The sequence below is a fragment of the Elephas maximus genome, chromosome 10, assembly GCF_024166365.1.
Source record: "Elephas maximus indicus isolate mEleMax1 chromosome 10, mEleMax1 primary haplotype, whole genome shotgun sequence".
Classification (NCBI taxonomy): Eukaryota; Metazoa; Chordata; class Mammalia; order Proboscidea; family Elephantidae; genus Elephas; species Elephas maximus.
The window spans coordinates 86,315,412-86,330,061 of NC_064828.1; the positions used below are offsets into that span (position 1 = coordinate 86,315,412).

The window sequence follows — 14,650 nt, forward strand, 5'->3', positions numbered from 1 at the left end:
ACTGCCCCATAGGGTTTCCAAGGAGCACCTGGTGGATTCGAACTGTCCACCTTCTGGTTAGCAGCTTGAGCTCTTAACCACTTCGCCACCAGGGCTCCGATGTGGAGGACAGGCATACGTGTAATTAACACACAGACAAGCAAAACACCATGGTTCCCATTTTAAAACAAAAGGCCTATGATTAATAACTGGTGTGAGTTATTCAACAAAGTGATAAGGCTACCTACACTCCTTTTAGCCGGCAAGAGTTTGGCGATGAGTTTTTGTTAGGTGCCAGGTTCCCTGAGAGACAGCCCTAGCCCGGTCCACTCTTCACGGCCCACGGTACCGAGAGGTAGAACTTTGAAGTTTCTTTCAGACGTAGAAGTTTTAAATACAGGAGGCTTTAGGCAAGTTCATGTGTGTCTGTTTTTGCTCATACTTTCTGCTGTCAAGGGTAGACTCCCGACTGGTAGGATTCTGACCTTCACAGCTCAGCTGAGCCGGCTCCTCCTTCCCTGTGTGTTCCGGGCGCTCAGCCTGCAGATGGGGAGCCCGCCACTAGAGGCTCCTTAACCAGTTCTAACTTTCTCCACAGCCAAAGTGTGAACTCCAGCACAAAATGACAGCCTCAGCCCCCGCTGTCCTGCGAGCGTCCTGGTTCTGCCGACTGGGATCGAAGAGTTGGGTGCGGTCGCCAAGGCCTCTACAGCTGAGGACGGGTGGCCCTCTCTCTTTGACCCCGGCTCGGATGGCGGCGACTGTGATCCTGGAGCCCGCGGGCCGCTGCTCCTGGGACGAGCCCGCGAACATCGTGGTGCGTGGGCTGGCCCCGGGGCAGAAGGTCACGCTTCGCTCGTCCCTGCGCGATGAGAAGGGCACGCTCTTCCAGGCCCACGCGCGCTACTGCGCAGACCGCGGCGGCGAGCTGGACCTGGCGCGCGCGCCCGCGCTGGGCGGCAGCTTCGCGGGCCTCGAGCCCATGGGACTCATCTGGGCCCTGGAGCCTGAGAAGCCGTTTTGGCGGCTGGTGAAGCGGGACGTGCAGATGCCCTTCGCGGTGGAGCTGGAGGTGCTCGAGGGCCACGAGCCCGAGCCACAAAAGGTCCTGGGCCGGGCGGTGCACGAGCGCTACTTCCTGCGGCCAGGAGTGCGGAGGGAGCCGGTGCGCGCGGGCCGGCTGCGCGCCACGCTCTTCCTGCCGCCCGGTGAGTGACTTGCTTCCTTAATTGTTTCCGATTTAGCTCTCGCCTCGCGTACACTAGACAGAGGAAGGATGTAGCTCCCAACATTCCAGAACTCAATGGGGTTGTAAAAAGAGACTTGAGGTGCCAGGGAGACAGGAATGGAATGTGAGACTTGTTGGGGAGGTGGCTCTGCTGCTTCAAAACTTTCTGAGGAGTCCTTTAGAGTCCAGTCATCAGTTAGACATAGTAGGAAAGGGAAAAGACAGATATGAAAGAACATATTGCAACACCTAACCGACAAAGAATTAGCATCAGAAACACAAATATACATTTAAACTCACCAACACCAGTGAGTAAAAACAATCCGACAAAATAAGTAAATATATAAATAGGCTCTCCTAGAAGAGGAACCACCAATGGCCAATGAAATAATGCTTATCTTTATTAGTAATCCGGGAAATGCAAAGTAAAACTACAAGATACCATTTCACACTCTGAAAAGTGGCACAAATTTACAAGTCCAACAATACCAATTGTTGACAAACTTGTGGAGGAAAAGGAACTCACATACACTGCTGGAAGGAGTATGATTACTCATCCCTTCTGGGAAACAAATTTGTCTTTACTTAGAAAGTTGAATATATCATTCACTTCTGGTATGTGTGCACCAGGAGACATTCATGAATGTTCACTGAAGCATTGTTTGTAACAGCAAATATAACTGGAAACAGCCCAAAGGTCCATCAACAATAGAGTTGATGAACAAATTGAGGTATGTTTACACAATGAGATACATTGCAGTGCAAAAGAGATTCTACAAGAATCAGCGTGGGTGAATCTCCGAAAGTGTTGAGTGAAACAAATTCCAGAGGAACACATTCAGTATCATTCCATTTAGATAAAATTTCAAAAGTAGACAAAATAAACAAAATATTGTTTAAGGTACACATAGAAATGGTGATACTACAGTCAAGAGAATGAAACACACAGAATCCAGGATAGCGGAGAGGTAAGGAAATTCATTGGGGAACAACCACTCAGGGGGCTTCAATGGTGTTAGTACCAAACTGTTTATTAAATGGAGAGTTGGGTATACAGTGTTTGCTTTATTATTATTCTTTAAATCTTATATACATGTTAGATGCAATTTTTTTTTAATGGAAATGGTTAAAAAAAATCCGATAGTCTCAGAAAATTTCCAGTTGCTAGCCTGAGGCCTGCCTCCTTTCAAATTTATATAAACCTTAGTACTACCTTGGGTTTTGGAAAAGGAGGTTGAAAAGTTGACAAATTAACTTTTAAAAAAACATTAAAAATTGAAACAGTGTTTCATTTTGTTGTGCATAGGGTCACCATGAGTCGGAACCAACTGGACGGCACCTAACAACAACATAAATGGTATAACAAAAGAATTATAGGAGGGTTCATAGTGACATGTCTCCTTCCCACATTAGATGTCTTAGGCTTGGTTCTCTAGAGAAGCAACACCAGTAACGCATATAAATATATAGAGAGAGCTTTATATCAAGGAAACAGCTCACATGATTGTAGGGGTTGGAACGTCCCAAGTCCTTGCATCAGGATAGAGGCCTTTACCAATTCACAGAGCTGCAGAAACCTGGTGAACCCAAGACGAGCAGGTCGGAGAACAGGGATCCAGCTCACAGGTTGTGAAGGTCGAGGAATCCCCAAGGTCAGCAGGCAAGATCACAAGGTTTCTCCTGAGTCTCTTAGCTGCAGGGGCTGGCGAACCCAAGATAGGCAGGTCGGGGAGCAGGACTCTTGCTTGCAGGCCATGAAGATCAGCGAATCACAGGATGGACAGGTAAGCTGCTAGCTCAAGTCCCAAGAACCAGAGGTCAAACAGGAGACAGCTGCTGGATCCAGAACAAGCCAAAAACCTTTGCAAGGTGAGCAGGAAGGAAGTAGGCTGCAGAAGGCAGGGACATGAAGGCTGAGGGGGCGGTGAGCTGCCATAGGCCCTGCCCCCGCCGGTACCACTCAGGAGATTCCATCATGGGGGTGATCACATATCAAATTTCAACAGGAAAGTGATCACAACGTTATACAACTGCCAAAACACTGAGAATCATGGCCCAGCCAAGTTGACACACAATCTTAACCAACACATTAGACTCTTAATTTCCCATCACATATAGACAAAACTACCATTTAGTTTCTTGTATGCCTTTCCCATGTGTTACTCTATTTTATAATCCCTTCTCTTACTAGGGTCACTCTGCAGTGTTGTCGTTGTTAGGTACTCTTGAGTTGGTTCTGACTCCTAGTGACCCAGTGTACATCAGAACGAAACACTGGTTCTGCACCATGCTCACAGTCGTTGTTATGCTTGAGCCCATTGTCGCAGCCACTTTGTCAATCCATCTCATTGACGGTTTTCCTCTTCTTCGCTGATCCTGTACTTTACCAAGCATGATGTCCTTCTCTAGGGACTGATTCCTCCTCATAACATGTCCAATGTATGTAAGATGTAGTCTCCCTTCCTTACTTTTAAGGAGCATTGTGGTTGTACTTCTTCCAAGACAGATTTGTTTGTTTTATTTGGCAGTCCATGGTATATTCAGTATTCTTCACCAACACCACAGTTCAAAGGTGTCAGTTCTTCTTGGTCTTCCTTATTCACTGTCCACCTTTTGCATGCATATGATGCGACTGAAAATACCGTGGCTTGGGTCAGGCGCACCTTAGTTTTCAAGGTGACATCTTTGCTTTTCAACACTTTAAAGAGAGGTCTTTCGCAGATTTGCCCAATGCAATGTGTCTTTTGATTTCTTGACTGCTGCTTCCATGGCTGTTGATTGTGGATCCAGTAAAATGAAGTCCTTGACAACTTCAGTCTTTTCTCCGTTTATCATGATGTTGCTTATTGGTCCAGTTGTGAGGGTTTTTGTTTTCTTTATGTTGAGGTGTAATCCATATTGAAGGCTGCGGTCTTTGATCTTCATCAGTAAATGCTTCAAGTCCTCTTCACTTTCAGCAAACAAGGTTGTGTCATATGCATAATGTAGGTTGTTAATGAGTCTTCCTCCAATACTGATACCCCATTCTTCTTCATACAGTCCAGCTTCTCAGATTATTTGCTCAGCATACGGATCGAATACGTATGGTAAAAGGATACAACCCTGACACACACCTTTCCTGAGTTTAAAACAATCAGTATCCCTTTGTTCTGTCCAAACAACTGCCTCTTGATCTATGTAAAGGTTCCTCATGAGCACAATTAATTGTTCTGGAATTCCCATTCTTCGCAATGTTATCCATAATTTGTTATGATCCACATAGTCGAATGTCTTTGCATAGTCAGTAAAACACAGGTAAACATCCTTCTTGTATTCTCTGCTTTCAACCAGGATCCATCTGACATCAGCAATGATGTCCCTGGTTCCATGTCCTCTTCTGAAACCAGCCTGAATTTCTGGCATTTCCCTGTCGATATACTGCTGCAGCCGTTTTTGAATGATCTTCAGCAAAATTTTGCTTACGTGTGATATTAATGATATTGTTCTATAACTTCCACATTCGGTTGCATCACCTTCCTTGGGAATAGGCATAAATATGGATCTCTTTCAGTCAGTTGGCCAGGAAGCTGTCTTCCATATTTCTTGGCATAGACGAGTGAGCACCTCCAGCACTGCATCTGTTTGTTGAAACATCTCAATTGATATTCCATCAATTCCTGGAGCCTTGTTTTTTGCCAATGCCTTCAGAGCAGCTTGGACTTCTTCCTTCAGTACCATCGGTTCCTGCTCATATGCCACCTCTTGAAATGGTTGAATATTGACTAATTCTTTTTGGTATAATGACTCTGTTTATTCCTTCCATCTTCTTTTGGTGCTTCCTGCATCGTTTACTATTTTCCCCATAGAATCCTTCAGTAATGCAACTCGAGGCTTGAATTTTTTCTTCAGTTCTTTCAGCCTGAGAAACGCCGAGTGTCTTCTTCCCTTTTGGTTTTCCATCTCCAGCTCTTTGCACATGTCATTATAATACTTTGTCTTCCTGAGCTGCCCTTTGAAATCTTCAGTTCTTTTACTTCATCATTTCTTCCATTTCCTTTAGCTGTTTGACGTTCGAGAGCAAGTTTCAGATTCTCCTCTGACATCCATCTTGGTCTTTTCTTTCTTTCCTGTCTTTTCAATGACCGCTTGCTTTCTTCATGGGTGATGTCCTTGATGTCATTCCACAACTCGTCTGGTCTTCGGTCACTAGTGTTCAATGCGTCAAATCTATTCTTCAGATGGTCTCTAAATTCAGGTGGGATATACTCAAGGTCGTATTTTGACTCTCGTGGACTTGCTCTGATTTTCTTCAGTTTCAGCTTGAACTTGCATATGAGCAATTGATGGTCTATTCCACAGTCGGCCCTTGGCCTTGTTCTGACTGATGATATTGAGCTTTCCCATCGTCTCTTTCCACAGATGTAGTCAATTTGATCTCTGTGTGTTCCATCTGGTGAGGTCCATGTGTATAGTAGCCGTTTATGTTGGTGAAAGAAGGTATTTGCAATGAAGAAGTCGCTGGTCTTGCAAAATTCTGTCATTCGATCCCCGGGATTGTATCTATCACCAAGGCCATATTTTCCAACTTCTGATCCTCCTTCTTTGTTTCCAACTTTCGCATTCCAATCACCAGTAATTATCAATGCCTCTTGATTGCATGTTCGATCAATTTCAGACTGCAGCAGCTGATAAAAATCTATTTCTTCATCTTTGGCCCTAGTGGTTGGTGCGTAAACTTGAATAATAGTCGCATTAACTAGTCTTCCTTGTAGGCATATGGATATTATTCTATCACTGACAGCGTTGTACTTCAGGATAGATCTTGAAATGTTCTTTTTGACCATGAATGCGACACCATTCCTCTTCAAGTTGTCATTCCCAGCATAGTAGACTATATGATTGTCCAATTCAAAATGGACAGTCGCTGATGCCTAGGATATTGATGTTTATGTTTTCCATTTCATTTTTGACAATTTCCAATTTTCCTAGATTCATACTTCATACATTCTAGGTTCTGATTATTAATGGATGTTTGCAGCTGTTTCTTCTCATTTTGAGTCATGACATCAGCAAATGAAGGTCCCGAAAGCTTTACTCCATCCACATCATTAAGGTCGACTCTATTTTGGGGAGGCAGCTCTTCCCCAATCATCTTTTGAGTGCCTTCCAACCTGGGGGGTCATCTTCCAGCACTATATCAGACAGTGTTCTGCTGCTATTCATAAGGTTTTCACTGGCTAATGGTTTTCAGAAGTAGACTGCTGGGTCCTTCCCAGTCTGTTTTAGTCTGGAAGCTCAGCTGAAACCTGTCTTCCATGGGTGACCCTGCTGGTATCTGAATACTGGTGGCATAGCTTCCAGCATCACAGCAACACGCAAGCCCCCACAGTATCATATAAATGGAATCATGCAGAATGAGTATGTAGCTTTTTGAGTCTGGGTTCCTTCATTTACCACAATTCAATAGCGGATTCATTATGTTGTTACATGTATCAGTACTTTCTTATTACTTCTCAGTAGTAGTACTCCCTTGTATGATACACTACCAGGATTTTTCTAGTCTTTGGAAATTATGAATAAAATCATTATAAACATTAGCATACAAATTTTCGTGTGAACACAAGTTTTCATTTCTCTTAGGTATATACCTAGGAGCCAATTTCTGGGTAATACAATAAATATATGTTTAACTTGCAAGAAACTGCTTGTCTTAGTCATCTAGTGCTGCTATAACAGAAATACCACAAGTGGATATCTTTAACAAACAGAGGTTTATTCTGTCACAGTCTAGTATGCTGGAAGTCCAAATGCAGGGCATCAGCTCCAGCGGAAGGCTTCCTCTGTTGGCTCTGGAGGAGGGTCCTTGTCATCAATCTTCCCCTGGTCTAGGAGCTTCTCATGCACACGGTCCCTGAGTCCAAAGGACATGCCCTGCTGCCAGCACTGCTTTCTTGGTGGTATGAGGTCCCAATGTCTCTCTGCTTGCTTCTCTCTTTTATCTCTTGTAAGATTAAACGTACTGTAGACCACACCCCAGGGAAACTCCCTTTATATTGGATCAGGGATGTGACCTAAGGGTGTTACATCCCACCCTAATCCTCTTTAACATAACCTAATATTGCCTCATTAATGACAGGCAGAGATTACAATTTACAACACAGAGGAAATTACATCAATCACAAAATGGAGGACAATCATACAATACTGGGACTCATGGCCTACTAAGTTGACACATATTTTGGAGGGACACAGTTCAATCCATAACACTGCCAAAGTGTTTTCCAAAGCAGCTGTATCATTTTGCATTCTTACCAGCAATATATGAGGGTTTGAGTTGCTCTACATTCTCACTAGCATTTGACTTTGTTTTTTGTGGGAGGGAGCAATAATTTGTTTGTAAATTATTTGCAATTACAAAAGTAGTACATGTTTTTTGTAAAAATCTGTGGGGCTTTGATACTCTGGGTGTAAACCGGGAATGTGGATTTATACAAAGCCACTCTTTGGAGGCTTAAAGACCAGAGTCCTTTCAGCATTTTTGATTGTCAACAGAAAACTTCGACATCACTAGGTAGGCAACAACATGGCTTTTGATACCACTGCAAAGAGTTTCAGGAATAGTTTAGTTTTGTGTTTTGCTTCTTTCCAAGGACCTGGGCCTTTTCCTGGAGTTGTAGACATTTCTGAAGTTGGAGCTGGCCTTCCAGAGTACCGAGCTAGTCTGCTGGCTGGGAAGGGTTTTGCTGTGATGGCTCTAGCTTATTACAACTATGAAGACCTTCCCAAGAGCATAGAGATCCTACACCTGGAATACTTTGAAGAAGCCGTGAACTACCTGCTCAATCGCCCTGAGGTTGGTTCTTCTCTAAGCTTTATGAGCTACGTATCAGGTCGGCTCCTCATTAATGCTCTTGGTTCTCACAGAACTTGGCTCATTCTTGCCAACTACTCCCAACACCCATCACACACTATCTTTTATAGACACTTCTCATAGACAGTTTCTGTGACATTATATATTTCCTGCTGGTAAAGCTGTTCCTAGTTGTATTGTTGTTATTAGGTGCTGTTGAATCGATTTTCAACTCATAGCGACCCCATGTGACAGAGTAGAACTGCCCTGTAGGGTCTTCTAGGCTGTAATCTTTACGGAAGGAGATCACCAGGTCTTGTCTCCCTTGGAGTCGCTGGTGGGTTTGAACTGCTGACCTTTCAGTTAGCAGCCGAGCACTTAACCATTGCACCACCAGGACTACTTTAGTTGGTATTATGGAATTTAAAATTCCAGTATCTTATAGTATTTAATGGAAAGCCTGGTCACGTAGTGGTTAAGAGCTACAGCTGCTAACCAAAAGGTCGGCAGTTTGAATCCACCAGCTGCTCCCTGGAAACCCTATGAGGCAGTTCTACTCTGACCTATAGGGTCGCTATGAGTTGGAATCAACTTGACAGCAACGGGTTTGGTTTTTTGATAGTATTCCATAGTGAGCCCAAACATATTTGAAAACCTTTGGTTTGACACAGGAAGTAAGGTTGGAAGTGGAAGGAAATCACTATCTCCAGAGGTCCCAGTTTAAATTTTTGTGTTTAGCAACCCCCTCCCATTTTGGGTCTTGAACATGTGAGAACACAGAAGTAAGTTTCAAAACAGTAACTGGGCAATCAAAGACCCTGGATACTAAGAAATATTTTGAGAGTTCTAGGCTCAGGGTATTAGAAACTCAGAAGATAAACCTTCCTTATTTTACAATTCAGTCAGAGCTAAAAGTGGAAAGAAGCATTGGAACTTTTAAAAGAGGTAATGGGGTATAGTGGAGCCAGGGCGTATATAAAGAGAAGTTAAATTTGAATTTTGATTTTGCCAATTACTAACTCCATAACCTTGGGGCCTCTGTTTCCTTCTTTGAAAAGTTGGGATGATAATAATATTATCTAATTCATAGTACTTTTGTGAGGAGTAAATAGGTGAAGCCAGTCCAGAGAAGCCACAAGGAAAAAAAGATTACTGCCGAGAGGTCAATCAAAAGGCCGTTTGTCACTTGAGACTGTGTTGGCATCTCTTGTTTGGAGGGGAGATGGGAGGGTAGAGAGGGTTAGAAACTGGCAAAACGGTCACAAAAGGAGAGACTGGAAGGAGGGAGCGGGCTGACTCATTAAGGGGAGAGTAAATGGGAGTATGTAGTAAGGTGTATATAAGTTTATATGTGAGAGACTGACTTGATTTGTAAACTTTCACTCAAAGCACAATAAAAATTATTAAAAAGAAAAAAAAGGCCATTTGTTTGTAACACAGAGGTCATTAGTAACTGATGAGAGCAGTCCTTGTGGAACTACCCTGAAGAAGACTGAGTAGAGAATGGAGGACAAGGAAGAGAGCAATAACAGATAACTATTTCACAGATTAGGGCAGTAACTAGAGTAGATGTGGAGTCAAGGAATTATTATTAAAAGAAACAGTACTAGAGCATGTAAGTATACTGATGGGAGTGAGCCAGTGCAGAAGCATGAAATCTAAGCTAGATGAGGAGGGAAGTAACAGCATGAGGGAGGTATTGATAGTGGAAAAATGTTAGACAAGGTCTAAAGAAACAGAAAAATTGCTGAAATGGGTAGCATTAGAGTGACTAAACTGCAGGTATTTAAGATGGTGATCAGAGGGTGGAATGCTTGAAGGTGAGATTTTGGAGATGATGTAGTTATCGATGATGACTAGGTTTAGGGTATGACAGTGAGAGTGGGTGGCCGAGGTAGAGTACAGAAAAAGGTCATGGGAGGTATGGAGATCAAGGAATTGAGAGTCTAAGGTTATTTATTTGATCTGTCATCCATATGGATATTGAAGTCACCAAGAATAATAATGGAGAAATTGTGGAGAGAAGATAGGGAGTAAGGATTAGTAAATTTCCCAAGCTTGCAAACCTCGGTAAATAGTAGAACCCAGATTCAAACGTAAGGCCACCTGACTTCAAGGCTGGCTACTCTCTACCACATTACAGCGTTCATGGATTTACTCTCCTTCTCTTGCCTCTGTCCCTTTCTCAGGTAAAGGGTCCAGGACTTGGACTACTTGGAATTTCTAAAGGTGGTGACCTTTGCCTCTCTATGGCCTCATTCCTGAAGGGGATCACGGCTGCCACCATAATTAATGGCTGTGTGGCCAATATTGGGGGAGTCTTACAATATAAGGACGAGACCCTGCCCCCCTTGAGCATCAACCGAAATCGAATCAAGGTGTCCGAAGATGGCCTTGTAGACATTGTGGATGTCCTCAACTGCCCTTTGGAAGGACCTGATCAGAAGAGCTTCATTCCTGTGGAAAGGGCTGAGTGCACCTTCCTGTTCCTTGTTGGTTTGGATGACCACAACTGGAAGAGTGAGTTCTATGCTAATGAGGCCTCTAACCGCTTACAGGCCCATGGTAAGGAAAAGCCCCAGATCGTCTTTTACCCAGGGGCTGGGCACTGTATTGAGCCTCCTTATTTCCCCATGTGCCGGGCTTCCATGCACAGCTTGTTGGGTAGTCCTGTCATCTGGGGTGGGGAGCCCAGGGCTCATGCCGTGGCCCAGGTGGATGCTTGGAACCAACTCCGGACTTTCTTCCACAAACACTTAGGTGATAAAGAGTAATTGCTTATTGAAAGTTTGGTGAGCTAAACTCTAATATATGCTATAAACATCAGTTAATATTTGTTCACTTGAATGTATTATAACAACATTTTCGGGTTTTTATTCCTTTTTCTTTAAATACTAATATGATTATAAAGAGTTTGCATACAAATAAGCAATATCATGAGTGAAAGGGGAACCATAAGACATTATAGAGGTTAAACATTAGAGCATGAGAGATAAAGCTGACACCTCCTTCATTGCTTTGTTTACTGCGACAACCATCACCTGTTTCCCAAAAGTAACCTTTGTGATGATCTTGATGTATATTCTTTCAGATGTTATATTTTAACATGCATGTATGTACTAATAAAAAAAAGTTTTGTTGCAACAATATCACAGAAAAAGCATTATTGATTTTACAAAACAAGTAAGTGGTGGGAAAAAGGCATTTTCTTTTACCTGACAGAAACCCTATGCCACAGCAACACATGGACTGATAAAGGTTTTAGTCCAGAAAGGAAAAGAGTGGTTGGGGAAGGAAATAATGCTTCCAGGGTACCAATTTTGTGCCAATCACTTAATCCTCACAACAGTTGTCTAAGGCAAGTAAAAGAATACATGTAAACAAAAGCTCTCATCCACAACATTTTTAAGACAAAAATAATCACTTGAGTCAGTGATTGCTATTAATAGCCCTTTAGCTAACAAGAGAAGATAAAGACAAAATCAATCTAAAACTCTTATGCTTAAAGAAAATTCAAATATTTATATATTTGGCATTATAAACCAGCAAGGTTATTTCACGTAATTAATTAGCATGGCTTACATATTGAAAGGGTCTCTTCATGGTACAAATGGTTAAGGCACTTGCTGCTAACCAAAAGGTTGGAGGTGTGAGTCTACCTAGAGGCACCTTGGAAGAAAGGCCTGGTGATACACTGCAAAAAATCAGCCATTATGAACCCCATGGAGCATAGATCTACTCTGACACATACAGGGTCATCGTGAGTCAGAATCAACTCAAACGCAACAAGTTGTTTTTTAGATACTGACAGTTACATTCCAAGGGTGTAACATGAAACTTCAGGAATCTAGGTGTCTTCAGGAAAATATTTACAAATAACATTTTCAAACATATTTATGATTATAGAAAAAGAAAGGGAGGGCTGAGAAAATATAAAAATAGCAACCAGGTCTTATTTTCCTTAATGTGGACTCTGATTTTTATTACTTATATCTCCAATCCTCCTGTTTTATCGTGAAGTTTATCACTGAAGTTTTATCAGTAAAGTTGCCACATTACTGGGAATCCTGCCTTGGATTTAGATAGCATCTAAAGAAATAAAATGTCATCTTAAAAAAGCTCTTTACTAAGGCTACTAAGAGGCCTGGGGTCTTTGGTTCTGCTTCCACCCAGTACCCAGTGCCGTCGAGTTCTGCTTAGTCAGGACTGAAACAGAAGAAAATTCAGAACTAAAAGAAACAAAAGTCTAAAAAAGAATAGAAAAAAGACTGTGTTTTCTACATGAAGAACATGTGACGCTATACTTTTCAGTCTCCACAAACGTCTGTGGGCTCAGGAATGTGAAAGTGGGCATGTGTTTTTTTCCCTTTGCACTACTGATTCGTGCTTTCTGCACCCGCAGGTGAGAAAAAGACTGGTTTAAGACTCTCCAAGGTAATTTCTTGACTATTTATCATGCTGTAATCCTATACATCCTCTGAGATCCTGGGGCAGTTAACAAGAGAGCCTCAGAACAAAGCAAAAAGATGTTTAGGAGTGTGGATGACCATGTCCTCTGCAGACTAACCCTGCCACAGACACAGAGGCCCGCTTTTAATCCTTCGTCCGGGCAAGGACTAGTAATGTGAAATGTGCCTCCAAAAATAAAGGGTGTTGACAGGCCGAAGAAAGAAGTAGGCAACTCCAGTGTGGCAGTGAAGGAGTTTATTAGGGGGACTTACCTATGAGGCCAAGTTCTGGGCAGCCACAGGACCTGAACAGATTTCTGCACCCTGCAATTGGAGGGCAGAGGTTTTATAGTCGTGGTGGATAATAGTGGCTAAAAGCCAGGGGCTTACATAAGAATGACTCAGCAAACTGTAGTGAACTAGCAGACCACATGGGGATACTCATGTTGGGCCTCGCAAAGCCTGTTTCCCCTTCAGTCCACTCCTCTAGGCCGGCTCTTACAATCTGGCATGCTCCGCCTCTTGTGCCGCAGTACAAGAGACTCCATCCCCCTCCCCACCAGGAACAGATGCAGAAGTGGGGTTGCCCAGGTGCTGTATGGTACCTGTGCAACTGCAAGAGACAGAGAATGTTACTGTGTGCCCAGAACAGGGGAAAGTTTCCTCTGATAAGGAGAAGGAACCAGGAGAGAGAAGGCGACCCAATTCCCAGCCTCCTTATCAGAGAATCCCCTGGGCCCCATGGCCTTTACTTAGGCAGCCTGGGTGGAAGGAGTAGAGGCCGACTATTCCCCCAACAGTCCACTCCCTAAATCCTATTGGTGTCAGAAAAAGAAGTAAAGCAGTACTACTAAGTCCTGGTATGTCTATCAGTTATTTGGGGCATTGAGCTGCATGTTTGTGGTTTGCGATATAACTGGTGAATGTTATATCTGTGCATCATTTGAGGCAGTATTTAATGAGGGTTACTAGTAGGACTCTCCTCAGTAGATTGATCAGGCCTGCTTGGAGGAGTGATCTCATCTAGCCATCTCAGTTATGGCTTAATTTAAGCCAACTGGATAGATTAAAGGGTTGTATTTGTCTAATCTTATGTATGTATAACACATCCTGATTTATTTTATGTAAAAACAGCATGTATTTTTTAATACAGCACATTATATGAACAGTATACATTTTAATAAAAGTAATACAAAAGCTCTCTCAGCACAGTTGAACAAAGTATTAACTATCGTAAGACTAGGCTAACTCAGACTTGGTATAATCAGTCAATGTATATTGGACTACCTGGTCATATTCTGTAAGTTTTCTATGTCCAGAGTAATGTTAAACTCAGTCTTAAAAGTATTGTTCTAAGAGTTAGACTATTCAGTTTTGTGCTGCTGACATTTTTATTTATTTATTACATGATCTCTTTAGTACATCAGGTTATATATTCAGTTGGTTTATGAAGTGTCTTGTTGATAAACTACTTGGAACTCTGGGGAGATGACTTGTATCTTGGTTCAAGTGTTGACAGAGACAACATTTGGTCTGATTGATTGGTAGCTCTCCTAAAAGTCTGTATTGGAGCCCATGGATGAGGAGCCTGTCCATCATTGTGATTGATGTTTCTTTCCTGGAAATTGAATTAGGTACATTAAAATCTGGCTAGAAAATATGAACAGTTACAGCTTCTTACAAATAGAGGCAAAGTCCTCAGAGTAACCTGGGCTAAAGGACTTGGAAGATGGCTAGGGTTACAAGAATAAGTGTACTTATGATTTGACTAGCACATCTTTTTGTCCAAAGAAAATGGCAGTGAGTCAGATCTAAAGGTAGAGAAATACCATATTAGGCTCATTTCTGTATGTTTAGGATTTCATACTGTCCCCTAGTAATCCCACCATCTGACTGGGCAAAGCGACAACAGAAGACTTTCCACCAAAAAACTTCCACTCCCAAGCTGGGATTTGATTCTCTGTGGCAACATGGATGAGAAAATACTATGCTTTCATAAGTTCCTCCAGTTAATAAGCACTACTCCAGAGCTAAAGATCCCTTCCTAGGAGGACAACTGGGTGGAAAAGCATAGGCTTATAGAAGGTTTGAGTCACCCCACCAGGCAAAGAACCACAACAAGCTGAGGTGCTTGCTGAGGGCAAAGGAATATGGAATGGGTGGTGA

At 42.6% G+C, this 14,650-nt stretch overlaps 1 protein-coding gene across 4 annotated transcripts; it reads left to right on the forward strand.

Annotated features, from left to right (window-relative positions):
* The first annotated feature begins 601 nt into the window (after positions 1-601).
* Positions 602-11,174, forward strand: LOC126084703 (acyl-coenzyme A thioesterase 1-like). 4 transcript variants are annotated; one of them, XM_049899416.1, is made up of 3 exons: positions 602-1,187; positions 7,837-8,039; positions 10,226-11,174. In XM_049899416.1, exons 1-3 carry the CDS (start codon positions 602-604, stop codon positions 10,808-10,810), a joined length of 1,374 nt encoding a protein of 457 aa, XP_049755373.1. In that variant the 3' UTR covers positions 10,811-11,174. The 4 variants fall into 4 exon arrangements, with proteins under 4 accessions (XP_049755373.1, XP_049755374.1, XP_049755375.1 ...); XM_049899417.1 differs by lacking the exon at positions 602-1,187 and adding an exon at positions 1,373-3,076 and having other exon boundaries at positions 6,973-8,039; XM_049899418.1 differs by lacking the exon at positions 602-1,187 and adding an exon at positions 1,373-2,564 and having other exon boundaries at positions 6,973-8,039.
* Positions 11,175-14,650: the final 3,476 nt, after the last annotated feature.